Source organism: Diaphorina citri, unplaced genomic scaffold, assembly GCF_000475195.1.
Source record: "Diaphorina citri unplaced genomic scaffold, Diaci psyllid genome assembly version 1.1 scaffold87, whole genome shotgun sequence".
NCBI lineage: Eukaryota > Metazoa > Arthropoda > Insecta > Hemiptera > Psyllidae > Diaphorina > Diaphorina citri.
The window spans coordinates 107094-130042 of record NW_007377524.1 but is presented as its reverse complement, the minus strand read 5'-3'; the positions used below and the strand labels follow the sequence as shown (position 1 = coordinate 130042).

The 22949-nt window shown below is 39.1% G+C and overlaps 1 protein-coding gene across 1 annotated transcript in view; it reads left to right on the top strand.

The window, feature by feature from the left end:
- LOC103524089 (vitellogenin receptor) overlaps positions 1-22949 on the top strand; it is a 38847-nt gene that overhangs the window by 991 nt on the left and 14907 nt on the right. Inside the window, exons 2-17 of the mRNA XM_026833263.1 lie at positions 213-295; positions 1312-1395; positions 2837-2875; positions 3282-3427; positions 3737-3901; positions 4508-4556; positions 4969-5096; positions 6710-6850; positions 7680-7749; positions 7857-7898; positions 8534-8714; positions 9593-9783; positions 9931-9948; positions 10342-10513; positions 21061-21262; positions 22507-22707. Coding sequence (XP_026689064.1) covers positions 226-295; positions 1312-1395; positions 2837-2875; positions 3282-3427; positions 3737-3901; positions 4508-4556; positions 4969-5096; positions 6710-6850; positions 7680-7749; positions 7857-7898; positions 8534-8714; positions 9593-9783; positions 9931-9948; positions 10342-10513; positions 21061-21262; positions 22507-22707 — 1899 coding nt within the window. The 5' untranslated portion in view covers positions 213-225. The remainder of the gene's footprint in view (positions 1-212; positions 296-1311; positions 1396-2836; positions 2876-3281; positions 3428-3736; positions 3902-4507; positions 4557-4968; positions 5097-6709; positions 6851-7679; positions 7750-7856; positions 7899-8533; positions 8715-9592; positions 9784-9930; positions 9949-10341; positions 10514-21060; positions 21263-22506; positions 22708-22949) is intronic.

Genomic DNA, 22949 nt, shown 5'->3' with positions numbered 1-22949 from the left:
ATTAATATGGCCCCAAGCTTGAGAAAATTCGACCGCTAGCAACACAGATTTCGTTCCCATAAAGCTGGGTTTTGCAAAACTTGGAATCGTGCCTGTAGGTAAAGCCCATCGAGTATTGAACTTTTATCAAACGGTTTCTATGTTTGTTTATTTTCGCCCCAGAGTTATTTTGTTTTTGCTAACTTGTTTTGATTTTGTTTTTCATTTCACAGAACTGTTCGCACTATGGGTCCTTTGTATTTAGCAACGTGCTTCCTGTTTCTGCTTTACCCACCTTATCAACATGTGGTACGAGGTAAGTACGAGAAAGTCATGTGAGGTTCCTTTTGTTTCTTACTGTAACAGTGACCAGGACTGAGTTTTTCTTTTGTTATGCCCTCACACTCAGACTGTCTGATCCTGAGTAGCGGAAAAAGCTAGAGACATACAGAAGTCTGTCAGACCGTCTTACAGACCTATTGTACCTACATAGGTCTCAAGCTTTTTCCGTGACACACGTCTGAGCGTGAGTGACGGGCATAATTATATGTAACTTTTGCGAAGTGAAAAGTCTTTTTTTTTTTAACAACGGTTTCTATGTTTGTTTATTTTCGCCCCAGAGTTATTTTGTTTTTGCTAACTTGTTTTGATTTTGTTTTTCATTTCACAGAACTGCTCGCACTATGGGTCCTTTGACTTTAGCAACGTGCTTCCTGTTTCTGCTTTACGCACCTTATCAACATGTGGTACGAGGTAAGAACGAGAAAGTCATGTGAGGTTCCTTTTGTTTCTTACTGTAACCGTGACCAGGACTGAGTTTTTCTTTTGTTATGCCCTTACGCTCAGATGGTCTGAGCCTGAGTAGCGGAAAAAGCTCGAGACCTAATTCTGTCAGACCGTCTTACAGACCTATTGTACCTACATAGGTCTCAAGCTTTTTCCGTGACACACGTCTGAGCCTGAGTGGCGGAAAAAGCTAGAGACCTAAGTCTGTCAGACCGTCTCTATTGTACCTACATAGGTCTCAAGCTTTTACCGTGACACACGTCTGAGTGTCATAATTATATGTAACTTTTGCGAAGTGAAAAGTCTTTTTTTTTAACTCGTCCCAGAGGCCTATTCCTTGAAGGACTTTTCCCTTTGAACTTGATTTTATTCGAAAAAAAAAAAAAAAAATCCTGTGGGCCTGTTCCACGAAGGACTCTGTTCTCCACGCACTAGAGTAAAATTGCACCTTTTTTGGGATGGATCGAGCCTAAAGACACCTCGTATAGCAAGTGAGGTCTACAGTTCATTGACCCTCTGGTTAACCGGTCTACATTACTGTTGCAGGTGAAGATGTAACGTGTTTGGATAGTCAGTTCCTGTGTCACAACTCTACAGTGTGTATCGAGAAGTCTCAAGTGTGTGATGGAGTTTCTTCCCGAACGACAAGTTGGAACGGGCTCTAACAAGGAAGGTCTTATCGTCCCGAAATCGACAGGGTAGGAGAAAGCCAGTCGTTCCGAGACCAAACCTTATTTGTTTAGGGTAAAATGGACCCCGGGCGGAAATCGAACCTGTGAATTAGCGCTGACAAGGCGGGCGCGCTACCTTCCAAGCGAATCAGGCTAACAATTTTTTTCCTTTTTCTTCATAATTTCCTCTCACATTTCCAATTTCCAGACTCAGAAGCTCAGCTGTACTACTCAACCTATGATGAAGTACGACACCTAGGTCTAACGTCTGGTATAGAAGAAGTAGTAGCTACCAGACTCAAACATGTAGCTGGTGTCTCCTATGATGGACAGTCCGTGTATTGGAGTAGCATCTATGAGGGAGAAGAAACCATTATCAAGTCAAACTGGGATGGCAGTGGGAAAGACGAGCTCAACTTTCATTGAACGATTAGTCATTTTTGGAGGAAAGACAAGTTAGTACGGTTTTGCTGGACAGTTGATATTTAATTTATATTTTGTTTCAATTTTTGCAATTCTTGTGTTCAATTCAAAGTTTTGTGTTCGTATTGTTAAATACAAATGAGGGAATGTGAGAGAGGGAGGAGAGAGAGAGAGGCAGAGAAAATCTCATGTTGAAATTTGAAATTGAAAATCTGCAGTGGAAAAGAAATAGTCGTGTCGGCAGGTAAGAGTTGTGTAGTCTGGAGATTGGGGGTTCGAATTATCGATACCAGCACTGATTGTGGTATGGAGCTCTAGATTAATGTAGATATTTAAATAGAAATGACTTTGGTTCAGCTTCTTGAAGAAAATTGCTGCTTGAAAACGAAACAGGAAAAGGGAAGACAGTACACAGCTGATATTATGTATGACTTGTTGGTTGAAATGGTTGGGCCTTACACACTTCACGGATCTTAAGGCGCAACATATTGGAGTGTGCAATAATAAGGGAGAGCATTGTGTAATCATAGTCAACGCAGATATAGATCGACCACGAGGTATAACGCTGCTCCCTGTAGAACGGTGAGTGAACAAATGATCCTGTTTCTTAAGGAGAGAAAAAGAGGTTTGGTAGAGGGAACTATAACAACATTGATCAATTGATCTTATTGGCCCGAAATCGAAGGGAGGAGGACAGGACAGGAGAAACCCAGCCTTTCCGAGAACAACCCTTATCTGTGTTAGGATAAAGTTCGGCTAGAGCGAGAATTAAACCCGCCACCTAACGCTCTTACAAGGCAGGGGCGCAACTTTCCAAGTTAGGTAACAAGGTTGACTTTAAAGCTGTTTTACTCAAATTTTTGTCTCAAAACTCAGGAATCGAAACCGCGATCTTACAGTTACAAGGCAGGCGCGCTGTAAAACGGCACTTCTTTCTTAATTCATAGAATTTAGAATCCCATTCTTTCATGATGGAGTTATACAGTGTCAATACGAAGACGATGAGTTTGATTGTGGTAAGTACAAGGTTTCCCATACAAACCTCTCACGGCCAGCCTAGTTCGCTTGGGTAGAACACCTGCCTTGTAAGATTCGATTCCCTCGTGGTGCGAAATTTATATGAAACACAAATCTTTTTTTATTATTATTTCGGGATCTAGAAGTTGTAGAAAAAAAGATTTTTTTTGTGGCTTTTTTTTTTAAGTGCCAGGGTTCTCCTGGAGGTTTTCTCTAGGAGGAATTAATTTACAATTCTTCCTACCTAACCTTCGATTTGAAATTTTCGCCTAAATAAGCGCAGAGCGCGAATAAATAAAGTGGTGCAAGGGACTACATGTCCTAATTGTACAGTTTAAATAAAGCACAACACTATACTATACCATGCATACCTACGTACTATTCTATTGTAAATGATTGAAATAGCTTTCTTCATGATTGCAGATATCTACCTGTGTAAGTCGCCTAACTATTACAAATGTGAAGACGGCTCGTGTATAACATCCTCCTTCTTGTGTGATGGAAGTGACGACTGTCTGGATGGTTCTGATGAAGCTAACTGTACGAGTAGTGTAAGTAATAATAGTCCTGGGTTCGAGATTCACTAACAGGATTTTTTTAGCTCTCTAAATCCCCTTTAGGGATAATTTTTTTTTTTCTTCTTTGCTCGACAATTTCAACTAACAAATTATTTTAGACTTTAGGAAAAAAAAAGTTTTGTACGAGGATGATTTTCTTTAGATTGAACCTTAACCTTTAATCAAACTGACCGTTTATTAGTTTTAGAAGAACAAATATAAATTAAATGTTGAGGGCCGTGTCTCTCCAAAATAAAGAATTTTTGTATTTTTACTTCTTTTAAACCTGTATAATCATTTCAGAGTGCTCTCTCCAGTCAGCAAGAGTGTGATAGTATGGAATTCAAATGCAGCAATGGCAAGTGTATAACACAACATTGGGTGTGTGATGGGGAAGATGATTGTGGTGACGGGAGTGATGAAACTGAGATGGCGTGTAAGAAGGTAGGTGACATCCTGTATATGAAGGTAGGTCACACACTGTATATGAAGTTAGGTGACTCACAGTATACATCTGTAGGAAGTTGGATGAAATATGCCAACCTAGTTACATAGGTTGGAAGGTAAGCGCCAGGCCACTGAACCTCGTAGTATGAGAGATACCTCACTGGTCTCTAAATTCAGATAGGAGATCTTCTTAGCTGAGATATCACTGATGATGATTGCACCTGAGGGAGAAACGCATTGATTTTGATTAAAACTTCTTTTTTTCTAAAAATCCCGCCGTTCCGAGAACGAATCTTATCTTTTCATGTTAAATTTGACCGGGCGGGAATGAAACCCGTGACCTAGCTCTTAAAATGCAGGCGCGCTACCTTCCAAGCTAACAAAGATGGCGGGCTCTAATAAAAGTTTTATTTGTAAAGAAATTAAGACCAATATTTGAATAAAACTTTAATAAAATTAATCTACCCCATTCAAATACATCTAAACTAAATAATGACTTGCTGAGTGAAAAAGACCTTTAATTTGATATATAGGTCGACCAGGTTTGGATAAGTCCTTCTATGGGGACAGACAGACGACACCGAACCGAATACAATAGTCCGTCCACCGTCCACTATACCTTTTATTATTGATGGAGTTATACAGTGTCAATACGAAGACGATGAGTTTGATTGTGGTAAGTACAAGGTTTCCCATACAAACCTCTCACGGCCAGCCAAGTTCGCTTGGGTAGAACGCCTGCCTTGTAAGATTCGATTCCCTCGTGGTGCGAAATTTATATGAAACACAAATCTTTTTTTATTATTTTGGGATCTAGAAGTCGTAAAAAAAAAAAAATTTGTGGCTTTCTTTTAAGTGCCAGGGTTCTCCTGGAGGTTCTCTCCAGGAGGAGTTTACGATTCTTTCTACCTAACCTTCAACTTGAAATTTTCGCCTAAATAATCGCAGAGCGCGAATAAATAAAGTGGTGCAAGGGACTACATGTCCTAATTGGACAGTTTAAATAAAGCACAACACTATACTATACCATGCATACCTACGTACTATTCCATTGTAAATGATTGAAATAGCTTTCTTCATGATTGCAGATATCTACCTGTGTAAGTCGCCTAACTATTACAAGTGTGAAGACGGCTCGTGTATAACATCCTCCTTCTTGTGTGATGGAAGTGACGACTGTCTGGATGGTTCTGATGAAGCTAACTGTACGAGTAGTGTAAGTAATAATAGTCCTGGGTTCGAGAATCACTGACACGATTTTTTTTTTTTTTTTTCTTCTAGCTCTCCTAAATTCCACCTTTAGGGATCAATTTTTAATTATTTTTTTTTCTTCTTTGCTTCGGACAATTTAACCTAACAAATATTTTAGCGTTTAGGAAAAAAAGTTTAGTACGAAGGATGATTTTCTTTAGATTGAACCTTAACCTTATCAAACTTTATTAGTTTCAGGGAAGAAAACATAATATAAACTTTAAATGTTGAGGCCGTGTCTCTCCACAAATAAAGAATTTTGGTATTCTTTATTTATTAGTCCGTGTCCCTTCCTTTATTAGTCCTTTCCTTCCTTTATTCATTACTAATAATAAAGGTATAGCTGGACGGACTATCATTGTATTCGCTTCGGTTGTCGTCTGTCAGATCGGTCTGTTCCCCATAGAAGGACTTTAATCCAAACCTGGTGGACCTATATATCAAAATTAAAGGTTTTTTACCAGGAACACGAAAATGGTTGGTGCAAATTTTGTCCAGAAAACCATAAAGCCAAATTAAACCCAAAAAAAGACTAGTTTTTGGGGTATTTTTTTCACATTTTTCTCACGACAAATGAGCTCTGATCTTGAAATTTGTCCGCGACTGACCTAATGAAGCTCAAAAGCGTGAGAAAGTTTGAGATAACACTTTCAGTCGTTATAATTTAAGGACCGGTTTTTAGCGTTACCCTATGTTAAGCTACGCCGAGGAAGGCCAATTAAATGGATGGTGACTTAATACATTATATTTGGGAATAAAGGGAGAACAGGCCTCTTGTCTTGATTTTTAAATCATTACATTGAAAAGTAAAATCAACCAAATCAAAATCTGAATGATAATAAACTGAATATTAATACAAATTAAGGTAGGTACACAAAGGTATTCCTTTAACCATGTATCGAATAAAACTACTGGCTAAAAAAATTCCCGGAGGACTGGGCCCAGCTTGTTATTACTAATAATAAAGGTATAAGTGGACGGTGGACGGAACTATTGTATTCGGTTCGGTGTCGGTCTGTCTGTCCCCATAGAAGGCGACTTATCCAAACCTGGTCGACCTATATATTCAAATTAAAGTCTTTTTACCAGGAACACGAAAATGGTTGGTGCAAAATTTTTGGTTCCTGTGAAACCATTAAAGCCAATTAAAGTTCATTTGGTAATTTTGGGATTTTTTTTTTTTTTTTTTTTTTTCACATTTTCTCACACAAAATAATGAGCTCTGATCTTGAAATTTGTCGCGACGACCTGTGAACTCAAAGCGAGAAAGTTTTAGATAACACTTCAGTCGATCATTTAAGACCGGTTTTAGCGTCATCTATGTTAAGCTACGCCGAGCAAGGCCAATAAATGGATGGGTGACTTGAACATTATATTGGGAATAAAGGGAGAACGGGCTCTAGTCTTGATTTTAAATCATTACATAAAAGTAAAATCAAAAAATCAAATCAAGAATAATAATAAACTGAATATTAAATAAAATAGGTAGGTACATAAATATTGATTTTCCTTAACCAAGATCGAAAAATTCCCGGAGGGACGGGCCCCGCTTGTTTTAAACCTGTATAATCATTTCAGAGTGCTCTCTCCAGTCAGCAAGAGTGTGATAGTATGGAATTCAAATGCAGCAATGGCAAGTGTATAACACAACATTGGGTGTGTGATGGGGAAGATGATTGTGGTGACGGGAGTGATGAAACTGAGATGGCGTGTAAGAAGGTAGGTGACATCCTGTATATGAAGGTAGGTCACACACTGTATATGAAGTTAGGTGACTCACAGTATACATCTGTAGGAAGTTGGATGAAATATGCCAACCTAGTTACATAGGTTGGAAGGTAAGCGCCAGGTCGCGGGTGAGACGAAAAGGCCTCCCTTGTTTCAGTACCCTCTATCATTTTTTTTTTTTTTTGAGACTTGAGGGAGAAAAATTTATTAGTACATACATGATGTACACACAATAGGGTTTCTCTGGAAGCTACTAACAAAAAATCCGACCCTATTTAAATAGGAAAAGGCTAGGAAGAAGAAGATTCTGTATTAAACACATCACCATATATCCACCTGATACTCACGTGTACAGTAGTCTGTTAAGTAACCACTAACCAAACGCCTTTGTCTATATGATAAGAGGACATTTCTCTAGTCCTTTGTCACTTGATAACTATTAATCTATTATAACTATTTACGTAGATAAGATAACGCTTGTAATAGTATCAGGTGAGAATTAGCTAGGGGTGTAACTAGGGCACATGGTTCCTAGTGGTAAAGGAACTCCTTAGTCCTATTCGACCCAAATGAGCACCAATGTCCTATAACAATGGAGGTCCTATAGTATCGAACTCGAGAGCGAAGTAGGACAGGATAGGAGAAAGCCAGCCGTTCAGAAAACTAGCCTTATCGGTTCAGGATGAAATCCACCCCGGGCGGGAATCGAACCCGTGACCTAGCGCTTATAAGGGAATAAAGTTGTGAAAAAGCTCTGCTTTACCAAAAAGAATTCACGATTTGATTGATTAATTACACATTTGTACGTTGTCATTTCCAGAACACGGATTGTATTGGGGACTTCCTATGTCGGAATCATAACTGTATAGTTAAGGATTGGGTGTGTGATGGTGTTCAGTGACCTCTGTCTCCTGGCTCCTAATCAGGACGGCTTCACATGTGCCTGCTCACAAGAGAAACTTCTGCTCAGTGATAAACGAACCTGCGAGTCCTGATGGTGTCGATGATTGTCAGGATAATTCAGATGAAGAAAATTGTCGTAAGTTAAAACAAACTTAGTACCTATCACTAGGGCAGTGGTTAGTAGGGTGGACTTTGGACCTAAAGGTCGGTGGTTCGAGTTCGAGTAAAAAAAATAATAAAATAAAAAAAAAAAATGTAGTGAACGAATGGAGCAAGTTGTAAGTTATAACTCGACAATTTTGCATTTAGTTTATCTGTAAATCTGTTTGTTTCACAACTCCCTAACAGCACAACGGTTTGATTTTGATGAAATGTGGCAAAAGTTTTCCACACACAAAGGAAATTTTCTTACCATGTACATAACTATACTTGGGGTCCGATCAGACCTTCGGGGACTCCTAGGGGTCCTTTTTCAAGTTCTTCACTTCACAGAACGTTACGGGGCCCCTGCATTTAGTTTATCTGTAAATCTGTTTGTTTCACAACTCCCTAACAGCACAACGGTTTGATTTTGATGAAATGTGGCAAAAGTTTTCAACACACAAAGGAAATTTTCTTACTATGTACATAACTATACTTGGGGGTCCGGTCAGACCTTCGGGGACTCCTTAGAGGCCCTTTTTCAAGTTCTTCACTTCACAGAACGTTACGGGGCCCTTTTTCAAGTTCTAAAGTTCACTAAAGCTACTGTGTTTTCTCGTTTCTCCTCAGCACACAAAGATGAGTTCCCCATGTCGGAATGCACGTCAGAGCATCAGAGGTTCAAATGTCACGATGAAAGTCATTGTGTTGAGTTTCATAAGTTATGTGATAATCATACTGACTGTATTGATGGATCTGATGAAGGGGGACAGTGCTCTACTGTGTGTACGTATTCATGTAGGAAAAAATAGCCTCCGTGGCCAAGTAGGTGAACATGGAGGTCCTGTGTTCAATCCCGGCAGATTTTTTCTTATATTTGGAATATGGGGTGCTCTCAGCTTTTGAAGACAATTGAGAAAATGAGTAGTCACCAGTGGTCAGTGGTTACATTACCAGAGCTTTTATTTTTATATTTTTTTTTTAGGTTGAGAGAAGTTTTATTGATGCTGTGATATCCACAGCAACTGACTGACTCACTCATACTAATTCTAACCCACTTCTAGATGTGCTAGGAAGATGCGGTTTTCACCATTGGATTCCTTGTTTTTTGTAGGTACTGGGAAAAATCGGAAAATCTCGAAATTCCAAACCGTTCCCGAGATATTGACGTTTTTTAGTCCCCCCATAAGAAATACACGGGGAACACGCTTTGAGGCCAGCAAAACTTTTCCTACGTTTAATATTTTGCTCTCGCTTTTAGTTTTCAGTTTTCATTTCTTCGAGACAAGACTCAGGGACGATATTAGTGTTCAGGGGCGAAGCCAAGGGAGCGCGAAGCGCGACCTCATTCACACCCCGCGAAGCCCCGGGAGCGCGCAGCGTGACCGTAAACAAGGGAGCGCGAAGCGCGACCTTATGCACAACCCCGCGAAGCCCCGGGAGCGCGCAGCGTGACCGTAAACAAGGGAGCGCGAAGCGCGACCCCATGCACAACCCCGCGAAGCCCCCGGGAGCGCGCAGCGCGACCGTATACGCAACCCCGCGTAGCGAACACGCGAAGCCCCCGAGCACGAAGTGCGAGTTATAATTATTATCTCATTTGCCATCAGGTCTGGACCGTCTCTCATACACCAATGTATCATCTCCCATGGGCTTGGCTACTGTTAGCAACGATCTATTCTGGACCAGCTATCAACCTAGTTTCAAATGGAGCAACAAGTACAGCTTTGATGGATTCAAGAGTTTTCCCGCGAGCTTTAAGATAGAAGATTGGAATGAGATGGAATTCATGCGGGTGACAGCGGCTAAAGGTTACGCTCACATGGGACCTAACCCTTGTGCAGACTTTGGAGGGTGCAGTGATATTTGTCTATTGGCAGGCAAAACACATGTAAGTCATAAAGGGCTTGTTGGAAGAAAGGAAAATAAGATCTATGATGGAAAATGAAGAAATAAACAAAATTACGAAACCCTGAAATAAGCACGTTACCGAGTCGGTAACTTTGTGCACCAACAATTTTGGAAAGAAATAGTCGTGTCGGCAGGTAAGAGTTGTGTAGTCTGGAGATTGGGGGTTCGAATTATCGATACCAGCACTGATTGTTGTATGGAGCAATGGAGCTCTAGATTAATGTAGATATTTAAATAGAAATGACTTTGGTTCAGCTTCGTGAAGAAAATCGCTGCTTGAAAATGAAACAGGAAAAGGGAAGACAGTACACAGCTGATATTATGTATGACTTGTTGGTTGAAATGGTTGGGGCTAATACACAGACATTTTTTTTTTTTTACTAGAGTCTGAGGATTATTATTTATAATATTTATTTTAAAAATAGTGTCAATTATTTTAGTGTCAATTTTCTCACTAAACAATTGCAAACTCTTCCACCCAACCGCTTAGGCTTAGATAATAGACACCCCGTTTGTTCTCTCTACAGGTCTAGGTTCCCCGGAAGACTTGTCTGTAGACTGGCTCACACACAATATTTACTTCACGGATCTTAAGGCGCAACATATTGGAGTGTGCAATAATAAGGGAGAGCATTGTGTGATCATAGTCAACGCAGATATAGATCGACCACGGGGTATAACGCTGCTCCCTGTAGAACGGTGAGTGAACAAAAAATCCTATTTTTAAGGAGAGAAAAGAGGTTTGGTAGAGGGAACTATAACAACATTGATCTTATTGGCCCGAAATCGAAGGGAGGAGGGCAGGATAGGAGAAACCCAGCCTTTCCGAGAACAACCCTTATCTGTGTTAGGATAAAGTTCGGCTAGAGCGGGAATTAAACCCGCGACCTAGCGCTCTTACAAGGCAGGCGCGCAACTTTCCAAGTTAGGTAACTAGGTTGACTTTAAAGCTGTTTTACTCAAATTTTTGTCTCAAAACTCAGGAATTGAAACCGCGATCTTACAGTTACAAGGCAGGCGCGCTGTAAAACGGCACTTCTTTCTTAATTCATAGAATCCCATTCTTTCGCATTACATTCTTTTTTTTTTTTTTTTTTTAATAGAGGTTTAATGTTACTGTATAACATTATTTGAGTCTGTTCCTACTTGTCGTGAGTTTCACCCGATTTTTTCCGAATGTCCTGTAGACAATGTAATTTGAATGAGAGTCTTCCCACTACACACGACACGATTTTTTTCTCAAACAAGTGGGAACGGGCTCTTAAAAGGTTTTAAGTGACGGGGGTTTTACCCTCCATTCGGCGACAAGCTATCTGCTTCCTCACCCAGTCTGAGTGGGGTCGGGGAAAACCAGCAGCACGCGATAGCCCCGATGGTCACCCACCCGGATACTAACCACTTGAAACGTTGCAAAATTGAAAATCAAAGACGTTCTACGTGCGTACGAACTTCAAAACCGTCAAATCAAAGGCGTTATTACATTACTACCAACTTCAAAACTGTGAACTAGTGCGTTCAACCTATACATTTCATTCTCAGGTTTGCAACGGGCACAATGATTGTGTCGGTGGAGAAGACGAGCAAGCATCGTGCACGCCCTCAGCACATCTGAATTGTTCTGAACTTCACTTCCCCTGTATGAACGGGGAGCGATGTATTGATCTAACGCTCAGATGTAACAATGAGTTTGATTGTGAGGATAAATCTGATGAGTTCCATTGTAATAACACGGTCAAGACGTGCTCTGGAGGTAAGAGAACTAACTATGTTTCAATCTGACCATTTTTTTTTAGTTAGCCAGTCTAGTGTCTAGTTGGTTTGGACGGTAGCACGTCTGCCTTGTAAACGCTAGATCGCTGTTTGGAACCCCACCTGGGGCGGACTTTATCCAGAACAGATCGAACCTTATCTGTTTAGGATAAACTCCGCCCCGGGTGAGAATCGAACCCGCAACCTAGCGCTTACAAGGCAGACCGGCTACCAACCAAGCTAACTAGGTTGGCACATAGACAGATACTCAATTTGATAGTTAAACTAATTCTAATTCCCTGTATCTCCTTCCAGAGTTTGATTTCCAGTGTGATTCAGGCGAATGTATTGGACGTCATTTCCTATGTGATAAATCTAACGACTGTATGGATGGCTCAGATGAGAACCCTAAGCATTGTGTAAACTGTTCTAGTAGTGAGTTTAGATGCGCTACAGGATCTTGTATACCTGCTAGCTGGATTTGTGATGGAGCCCCGGATTGTACAGACAATTCAGATGAGATGTATTGTGGTAAGTAGAAAATAAACATATTTTAAATATGTTTGTAATTTATTGTACAATGTATCTATATATTGGAAAATATCACAAAAAACGTCAGCCGGCTTCAGTGGTGTATACTCTTGGTTTCAAAGTATTTTGGTCTCTTGGTTTCTGATCTCAGGGCCTTGATCTCAAGTATTTTGGAAAAGAACTTGGCCTGGCGCTGTGCCCTGCACTCAGGGTGAAATTACTTATTCCGACAAGCCAGGCTTGATACCAGCTCTACACACGATCAACCATGCAAGGATAGAAGTATGTAGCGCTTTATTTTTGTTAAATTTTTGGGTCTTGGGCTATATTTTTGACCCGTGGTCCCCTATGTCATTGTGCTGATGGTTTCATGTTGGCACCCAATGGTAGATCCTGTCAAGATATCAACGAGTGTGCTATCGAGTCTATGTGCGCACAGAACTGTGTTAATGTGAGAGGATCTTATGAATGTACTTGTGTGCAGCCGGAGTTCCTATTGCGACCTGACCACACGTCTTGCAAAGCTGTTGGTATGTTATAACTTATAACACTTTGTATGCTAGTCTAAGCTTCTTGCACAGAACTGTGTTAATGTGAGAGGATCCTATATGAATGTACTTGTGTACAGCCAGAGTTCCTATTGCGACCTGACCACACGTCTTGCAAAGCTGTTGGTATGTTTAATAAGTGTTTTCCTATTCCGATAAAATATATTTGAGTACCATGCAAAAAAACTAAAGCCAGCCTAGTCAGCTTCGAAGGTAGCGCGCCTGCCTTGTACACTTCTAGACGTGCTAGGAAGATGCGGTTTTCACCATTGGATCCCTTATTTTTTGTAGGTACTGGGAAAAATCGGAATATACTTTAGGCTTTAGGTCTATCAATAAATTTCTTCGTTTGGTAAATTGGATTTTTCTTACTATCTATCTACGATTATTTTATTTCATCCCTATCAAGATACTTGAATATTTAATTTGATACTCAAATTTAGACATTATGGTAGGTATCTAAATGTTACCTATATATATCTCAGATGTGTTACAGTTTGATCTGAAGCCATCTTTAGGCAGACCGGATGGCGGTCTTCAGGCTCAGTTCCATTCTCACTTTTGACTAATTCAATTACTGTTTAAAATTGACTCTTGAACTGGGCCTGATAAATAATCTTTTACATTTTTTTTTATAAATTCAATCTGTGATGTGTGTTGTCGAACAACTCTCTGACATTGTCAATGTCATTCTGCAATCTGCATTGAACATTTCTTCATTAGGCTCAATAGTATTATTGTTATTTAGTTATGACTATTTTATATTGTCTTTTGTATTTTTTAGTTAAACGTTGTAGTTTGGCGATATATTATTTAACATGTATTTTATATCCAGGCAATCTGAGTATTAATTTTGAATGGGGTTCCTCTGATATGGGACATTGGTTTAACTAAAACTCAAACTGTGGCCCTGGTCTTATACTCGTGTTATTCACAAGTGTACGTACTCAGTTCCATTCTCACTTTTGACTAATTCAATTACTGTTTAAAATTGACTCTTGAACTGGGCCTGATAAATAATCTTTTACATTTTTTTATAAATTCAATCTGTGATGTGTGTTGTCGAACAACTCGCTGACATTTTCAATGTCCAATCAAGGCAATTGAATATTTCTTCATTAGGCTCAATAGTATTATTGTTATTTAGTTATGACTATTTTATATTGTCTTTTGTATTTTCTAGTTAAACGTTGTAGTTTGGCGATATATTATTTAACATGTATTTTATATCCAGGCAATCTGAGTATTAATTTTGAATGGGGTTCCTCTGATATGGGACATTGATTTAACTAAAACTCAAACTGTGGCCCTGGTCTTATACTCGTGTTATTCACAAGTATACGTACACTGTTCTTTACGTTTGTTATTTATTTAATGTACATTAATTGTTACATAGGCCAATATTGTTTTATAAATCAATATGTATTTATTTTGTAGCCATAATTTGTGTCATGTTGTAATTTATTATTCTGTTAATTTTATTTATCTTCTTTTATATCTCATCAGAGGTTCTTAGTTGGAATTTTCGCTATACAGTGTGTTTGAGCTAAAAGTTTCGTTATAAAGTGTATGGCTGAGCCGAAAATTTCGTTATACAGAGTGTGTTTGAGCTAGAAGTTTTATTTATTTTGTAGCCATAATTTGTGTCATGTTGTAATTTATTATTCTGTTAATTTTATTTATCTTCTTTTATATCTCATCAGAGGTTATAGGTTCTTAGTTGGAATTTTCGTTATACAGTGTGTTTGAGCTAAAAGTTTCGTTATAAAGTGTATGGCTGAGCCGAAAATTTCGTTATACAGAGTGCGTTTGAGTTTGAGCTAGAAGTTTCGTTATGCAGAGTGTGTTTGAGCTAAAAGTTGCGTTATAAAGTGTAGCTGACTCATGATGATGTTTAGTTTGTAACTTATTGCTTTAAACTTTAAATCCATTGCTCTTCAAGCTTCAAGCTAAATTAAACATAGGAGCTGTTATTGTTATGTTATTTGATTTGTAAACTGTCCAGTGGTCCGTATTAAGACTTATTTACATCTTCTCAAATGATATCCATGCCTGTTAATCTCTACCAATCACAGGAGAGTATTTTCCCTGCTTTTGGAATTATTCTTCTCTGATTGGTTAAGACGAGTTCAACTTTCATTGAACGATTAGTCATTTTTGGAGGAAAGACAAGTTAGTACGGTTTTGCTGGACAGTTGATATTTAATTTACATTTTGTTTCAATTTTTGCAATTCTTGTGTTCAATTCAAAGTTTTGTGTTCGTATTGTTAAATACAAATGAAGGAATGTGAGAGAGGGAGGAGAGAGAGAGAGGCAGAGAAAATCTCATGTTGAAATTTGAAATTGAAAATCTGATAGAAAACATCGCTACTAGCTCCAAATTTTGAATCAGTAGAGTATTTTTAAAACCTCGTTTATTATTATTATTTTAAAGAGGTTTGATAGAAGGAACTGTAACTAATAAGATCCTATCGTCCCGAAAGCGAAGGAAGACAGGACAGGAGAAAGCCAGCCGTTCTGAGAACGAACCTTATCCGCGACCTATCGCTTACAAGGCAGACACTCTAGCCCCGAAGCTAACTAGGCTACTAGGCTGGCTTTTCCACGGCTTGATATGCTTGTCAAGAGGCAATATTGTGTGAGATCAAACTTCAAGGTGGCTACACACGATTAATCTTGCAGTACTGCAAGCTTGATCGTCTGTAGCCACCCTTAGATATAACATGTCTACTTGGAATTTTAATTCAATAAAAGAAAATTGTAATATTTTTACCCTTATAATATTTGCTGTGTATGTAATTTAAACAATGAACAAATCACTGTGACTAAATATATCCAACATGAAAATGATACGGCTTGTGTTTTTCCTACCAGTTTCTTCGAGGTACTTACTATTATTTCCTCTTTGAGGAGAAAAAAATGGTACAAGAAATTTTCATGTCGTAAAAAAAAAAAATCCTTTAGGTTGTCTTGATCATTTTTTTTCCTCGGTTCTGGGATTCGAACCGCAGTTCCTTCCTTTCTGAAGCTAACATCTTAAATGCAAGATCCTCAGACTAAAACTTGGAACTCTCTTCGTTCAATCATGGAAACTATACCTGGTTACCTACCTACTTCATGATGGGTTGTTTGTACTCGTCAATTTTAATCATCTAAATTTTATGTTTCATTCTGTTCTGTAGGTTTTACATAATATTGGATCTTGCATTTCCGAACGGCAGGGGATAACATCAGGTCTATTATTTAGGACACCACTAATCCTAATAATAGTGGAACCAAACCTTCAAGCTTAGATTGACTCGGTGCCTGTGTCATAGCATGCTCATCCCGTAGTATGTCTCTCATCACTCTCATTAAAAGGAAAAAAAAATATCGTAAATTTCTTTTCTCCCCTATTAGGTGTTGGGTGAACACAACCAGAAATGGTACCAACGTTTCTTTACCTTAGGAATCGAACCCGGGACCTTCTCTATGGGAGACAGCAATAATATATTTCCCTAGCAACATTTTTGGTTGTGTAATTGTTAGCCTTACGATGTACCTAACTTACGTTATCGGTGTTTTGTTAGGGTTAGTTGTACTGGATGTCATTAAATAAAATAGGTAGGTACATAAATATTGATTTTCCTTAACCAAGATCGAAAAATTCCCGGAGGGACGGGCCCCGCTTGTTTTAAACCTGTATAATCATTTCAGAGTGCTCTCTCCAGTCAGCAAGAGTGTGATAGTATGGAATTCAAATGCAGCAATGGCAAGTGTATAACACAACATTGGGTGTGTGATGGGGAAGATGATTGTGGTGACGGGAGTGATGAAACTGAGATGGCGTGTAAGAAGGTAGGTGACATCCTGTATATGAAGGTAGGTCACACACTGTATATGAAGTTATAGGTGACTCACAGTATACATCTGTAGGAAGTTAGATGAAATATGCCAACCTAGTTATAGTTACATAGGTTGGAAGGTAAGCGCCAGGTCGCGGGTTGGACGAAAAGGCCTCCCTTGTTTCAGTACCCTCTATCATTTTTTTTTTGAGACTTGAGGGAGAAAAATTTATTAGTACCTACATACATGATGTACACACAATAGGGTTTCTCTGGAAGCTGGAAAGAGACTAACAAAAAATCCGACTCTATTTAAATAGGAAAAGGCTAGGAAGAAGAAGATTCTGTATTAAACACATCACCATATCCACCTGATACTCACGTGTACAGTACCTAGTCTGTTAAGTAACCACTAACCAAACGCCTTTGTCTATATGATAAGAGGACATTTCTCTAGTCCTTTGTCACTTGACTTGATAACTATTTATGTAGATAAGATAACGTCTAATAGTGTCAGGTGAGAATCAGCTATTGGTTTGACTGGGACAAGCATTTCCCTCATTAAGGTTCTAATAATAGTTTCCCTATTTCATTTAAATTGCTCTTGGTATGAAGAGACTGTCCAAATAAGTAGCCTCCGTGACCGAGTGGGTATCACACTAGGCTCGCACGCCGGAGGTCCCGGGTTCGATACTCGGAGGGGTTAAAGTTTTTTCGGTTCTGTGCTTGGAGTTCGGGGTGCACTCAGCCTCGTGAGGACAATTGAGTAGCGACCAGTAGCGGCATTGCCATTGTAAAAAGATTATTGAAATTTTGAAATTGCTTGCAAAGGATGCACTTAGTAATACTGTGATGTTCTCTAAAGTTGCCAAAAAGCTCTACTTTACCACAAAGAATTCAAGATTTGATTGATTACACATTTGTACCTTGTTGTTATTTCCAGAACACGGATTGTATTGGGGACTTCCTATGTCGGAATCATAACTGTATAGTGAAGGATTGGGTGTGTGATGGTGTCATCAAAGCTGTTCTTACGTGCATACTAAATTCAAAACTGTGATCTCGAAGATGTTTTTACGTGCATACTAGCTTCAAAACTCAAAATCCAAGACTTTAATATGTGCATACTAGCTTCAAAACTCAAAGTATCTTCAAAACTAAAAGTCCCATTCTCTTAATGAAAGAAGAAATTTGACCTTGTTTTGAATAAAGACATACCTAGATACTTAATCGTGGACATTTTATTCAATTTAGTTTTTCTCGCCCCCCCAGACTGTTCTCTCGGATCGTGTCAAGCACCCATTTTCCATCGCCATCTTCGAAGACCAGATCTACTGGAGTGATTGGGTTTCCATGGAGATATTGGCGTGTAACAAATTCACCGGTAGAGGGCGACATGTCATGCGGAAAGAGAGAGATGATCAGATATATGGACTGCATGTTTACCATCCCGTCATGACCAATGTTCCTAATGTAAGTGAGACATTGGTGGATGTGAGATGAATCACTAAAGTTAAACAACATCATTACATGTTGTTGGGTAGCTCGGAATGAAGTCAGCCTTTTCAGGACTTTGAGGAGCTGGTTGATTTCACTGCTCAAAAAGGGTGATGTGGCGTGCACAGCAGCTTCAAAACTGTCAAAATCAAAGAAGTTCTTACGTGCATACTAGCTTCAAAACCGTCAAATCAAAGATGTGCTGTTAGGTATATCGGAGATTAGTATCCTTGCTCAAAAAGGGTGACTTGACATAATTATAGTCTTCTGATAACGCTAATTTTTTTTTTCTTAACCCCTTTGGTCATATTTCTTACAGGCTACCAACCCCTGTGGTGTTAACCCATGCAGTGACCTATGTCTCCTGGCTCCTAATCAGGACGGCTTCACATGTGCCTGCTCACAGGAGAAACTTCTGCTCAGTGATAAACGAACCTGCGAGTCTCGGGGTAGAAAACCATCTCTGGTACTAGGCCAGGGTCATACGATCATGTTAGTGGAACATCAGGCGTTAGGCAAACAGCATGTGCATCAGATTAATCTGAAATCCATACGGAGTATATCTGCCATGACATATGATGTAGATGCGGGTAAGTAACAGGCACTCAGCAATTCATTATTCAGTTTAGATGTATTAAATTGTGTTGATTAATTTTATTAATCTTATTAGTTTTATTCAAATATTGGTCTTAATTTCTTTACAAATAAAACTTTTATTAGAGCCCGCCATCTTTGTTAGCATTCTTTGTTCCTGCCTTTTAAGAGCTAGGTCACGGGTTTCATTCCCGCCCGGTCAAATTTAACATAAAAAGATAAGATTCGTTCTCGGAACGGCGGGCTTTCTAAAACAAAGAAGTTTCAACTTGATGTATATATATATATACATTTTGGTTCTCCTTTTCAAGTTGATCCACAGAACTTATATATAATGAGTATAATGACTGATGAAACCCTCCAAGAGAAAGAAGTTTTAATCAAAATGAATATGTATTCCTCCCTCAGGTGCGATCATCATCAGTGATATCTCAGCTAAGAAGATCTCCTATCTGAATTTAGAGACCAGTGAGGTATCTCTCATACTACGAGGTTCAGTGGGTACTATCACCGCTATGGATTACGATAACCTGGGCTCTAACCTGTACTGGATTGATACGGAACGAGGTACTGTGGAGGTGTTGAATATGAAGAGACTTGTGCGTACCGTGCTACTACAGAACCTTACAGAGCTGCCGTCACCAGTGGTCAGTGGTTACATTACCAGAGCTTTTATTTTTATATTTTTTTTTTAGGTTGAGAGAAGTTTTATTGATGCTGTGATATCCACAGCAATTATGAAGAGACTCTTAGGTTCACTGCAAATATAAAATTATGATTTTCACAAATAAATAACTCGGGATTTCGTACTTTTTAATTCAGGATTTCGCTCTTTTTCATAGCATCTTTCTGGGAGGGAACTCTAACGAAGGTTTTATTATTCCGAAATTGAAGAAAGAAGAAGGACAGGATAGGAGAAGGCCAGGCATTCTGAAAATGAACCACATCTGTGTAGGATAAAGTTCTCATTGGGCGGGAACGAACCTGGTACTAGCGCTTGTAAGACAAACTCGCTACCCTCCTAGCTAACTACGCTGGCTGAGTGATATTTTATGTCCAACAATTTGACGTGTCTGAGGTGCCATATACAAGTTAGCGGAAAATTTGGAAGTTTATACTGTGCTGGAGTAAAGGACTTCTCCTGTATTCAGACAGGATAAACAAGGTACATTTTCTATCTAGTATTTACGCTTCACATGTGTTCTAATAATATGTATAACTTATGTATTGTTTACAGTGTTGCCATGTTCCGAGTTTTCCTGTGAGAATGGTCAGTGTCTAAGATATTCACAAGTGTGTGATAAACACCCTGACTGTATGGATGGTACAGATGAAGGTGGACGTTGCAACACTGGATGCTCTACCATAGATTGTGACGGTAAGTGAGGTGGAGGTTGGTGGTTCGAGTCCGGGTCTAGTCATGAAATTTAGCATACCGCGTGTGTTAAAGCAGAGGTGAACCAGCGTCGATAGCACGTTGATCGCACAACTTCCCAATGAATCACTAAAGTTAAGCAACGTTGTGCGTGGTTAGTGTCCGGATGGGTGACCATCTGGGCAATCCATGTCCTGCTGTCTTTTCCCGGCCACACTCGGGCTTCGTGAGGTTAATGTAAGGAGAAGGGACACGTTTGGTCTGGGAACGACTGGCTTTCTCCTACCCTGTCGATTTCGGGACGATAAGACCTTCCTTGTTAGAGCCCGTTCCAACTTGTCGTTCGGGAAGAAAATCGTGTCATGTGTAGTGGGAATTCTCTCATTTAAATTACAATACCTACAGAACATTAAAAAAAAAAAAATCGGGTGAAACTCACGACCAATGCGAACGGTCTCTACCAATTCCCCTATCAAACTTCTTCTTTTTTTATCCACAAGACTTGAAAATAAGAAGTTCGCTTACCACCACTGACTTTACACGACTTGCCATCAGATTGAAGTACAAAGCCTGGATGACAGGAGCATGTATAACTACCGTACTTGTTAGTACATCTCTGATCACATATACCAAACTGAGTACATTCATTGATATCCATGCAGGGGGACGAGGGGTCTGTAGGTATAGACTGAATAGTACCCGCGGGACAATAACAGATGGGACCTGATGGACTGCGGGTACATTTGTCATGGCAAGACTCGGGACCTGATGATTAGAAGTTAAACACAGGGTGTCAACAGATTTAGAGACCTCAGCTTTTTACGCTTTTGTCTCAGAATCACTGACAGGGTTTTTTTTTTTTTTTTTAGCTCTCTAAATCCCCTTTAGGGATCAATTTTTAATTATTTTTTTTTCTTCTTTGCTCGACAATTTCAACTAACAAATTATTTTAGACTTTAGGAAAAAAAGTTTAGTACGAGGATGATTTTCTTTAGATTGAACCTTAACCTTTATCAAACTTTATTAGTTTCAGAAGAACAAATATAAATTAAATGTTGAGGGCCGTGTCTCTCCAAAATAAAGAATTTTTGTATTTTTATTTATTAGTCTCATTCTTTCATCCTCAGCATAATGTTCTGGTCAGACTGGGGTAAAGTTCCCATGATAGCTACCAGCGGCATGGATGGCTCTAACCCGCGACCTTTCATTAGCGACAGTATCCACTGGCCTAATGATGTCACTGTAGACTACTTCGGCTCTAGACTGTACTGGATAGATGCTAAGCTGAAGATTATTGAAACTGTCAAGCTAGATGGAACTGACAGAAGGGTAAGTAATGCAATAATTATGATCTGGCTCTAACCCGCGACCTTTCATCAGTGACAGTATCCACTGGCCTAATGATGTCACTGTAGACTACTTCGGCTCTAGACTGTACTGGGTAGATGCTAAGCTGAAGATTATTGAAACTGTCAAGCTAGATGGAACTGACAGAAGGGTAAGTAATGCAATATGATCTATAGTAAGCCTCGTGAATTTTTACACATGTTTTTGCGTGCATACTAGCTTCAAAACTCTAAATCAAAGACGTTCTCAAGTGCACATGATGCCGTTTATTTCATTCCTTAATTCCTAGCCGTTTCTGAGATATAAGCGTGGTTCGCAAATCACGAACCACCCTGTATAGTAAGCCTCGTGAATTTTTACGCATGTTTTTGCGTGCATACTAGCTTCAAAACACTAAATCAAAGACGTTCTCAAGTGGATAGTACATTCAAAAATAAAAATCAAAGACGTTCTGACTTGCATACTAGCTTCAAAATCAAAGCTGTTCTTACGTGCATACTAAATTCAAAACTGTGATCTCGAAGATGTTTTTACGTGCATACTAGCTTCAAAACTCAAAATCTAAGACTTTAATATGTGCATACTAGCTTCAAAACTCAAAGTATCTTCAAAACTAAAAGTTCCATTTCTATTAAAGAAAGAAGAAATTTGACCTTGTTTTGAATAAAGACATACCTAGATACCTTATCGTGGACATTTTATCCAATTTAGTTTTTCTCCTTTTCCCCCCAGACTGTTCTCTCGGATCGTGTTAAGCACCCATTTTCCATACTTCGGCTCTAGACTGTACTGGATAGATGCTAAGCTGAAGATTATTGAAACTGTCAAGCTAGATGGAACTGACAGAAGGGTAAGTAATACAATATGATCTAATACTGATAGCAGTAAGCCTCAAGAATTTTTACGCACATGCATAGTAGCTTCAAAAATCAAAAGCAAAGATCGTCTTTAATTTTGATACTTCCATGCTGGATTCAAAACCTTCAAACCAAAGACGTTCTTACATTAATACTAACTTCAAAACTGTGAACTCAAAGATGTTTTAACGTGCATATTAGCTTCAAAACTCGAAATCAAAGACGTTCTTACGTGCATACTAGCTTCAAAACTAAGAGTCCAATTCTGTCAAAGAAAGAACAAACTCGAACTTGTTTTGAATAAAGACATACCTAGTTACTTAATCGTGGACATGTTATCAAATTTAGTTTTTCTCCTTTTCCCCCCAGACTGTTCTCTCGGATCGTGTCAAGCACCCATTTTCCATCGCCATCTTCGAAGACCAGATCTACTGGAGTGATTGGGTTTCCATGGAGATATTGGCGTGTAACAAATTCACCGGTAGAGGGCGACATGTCATGCGGAAAGAGAGAGATGATCAGATATATGGACTGCATGTTTACCATCCCGTCATGACTAATGTTCCTAATGTAAGTGAGACATTGGTGGATTGTACACCGATGTGAGATGAATCACTAAAGTTAAACAACATCATTACATGTGTTTGGGTATTTCGGAATGAAGTCAGCCTTTTCAGGACTTTGAGGAGCTGGTTGAGATTGATGTCCCTGCGCAAAAAGGGTGACTTGACATAATCATAGTCTTCTGATACGCTTTTTTTTTTTTTTTTTTTTTTTTTTTAACCCCTTTGGTTTTTTTTTTTTAAGGCTCA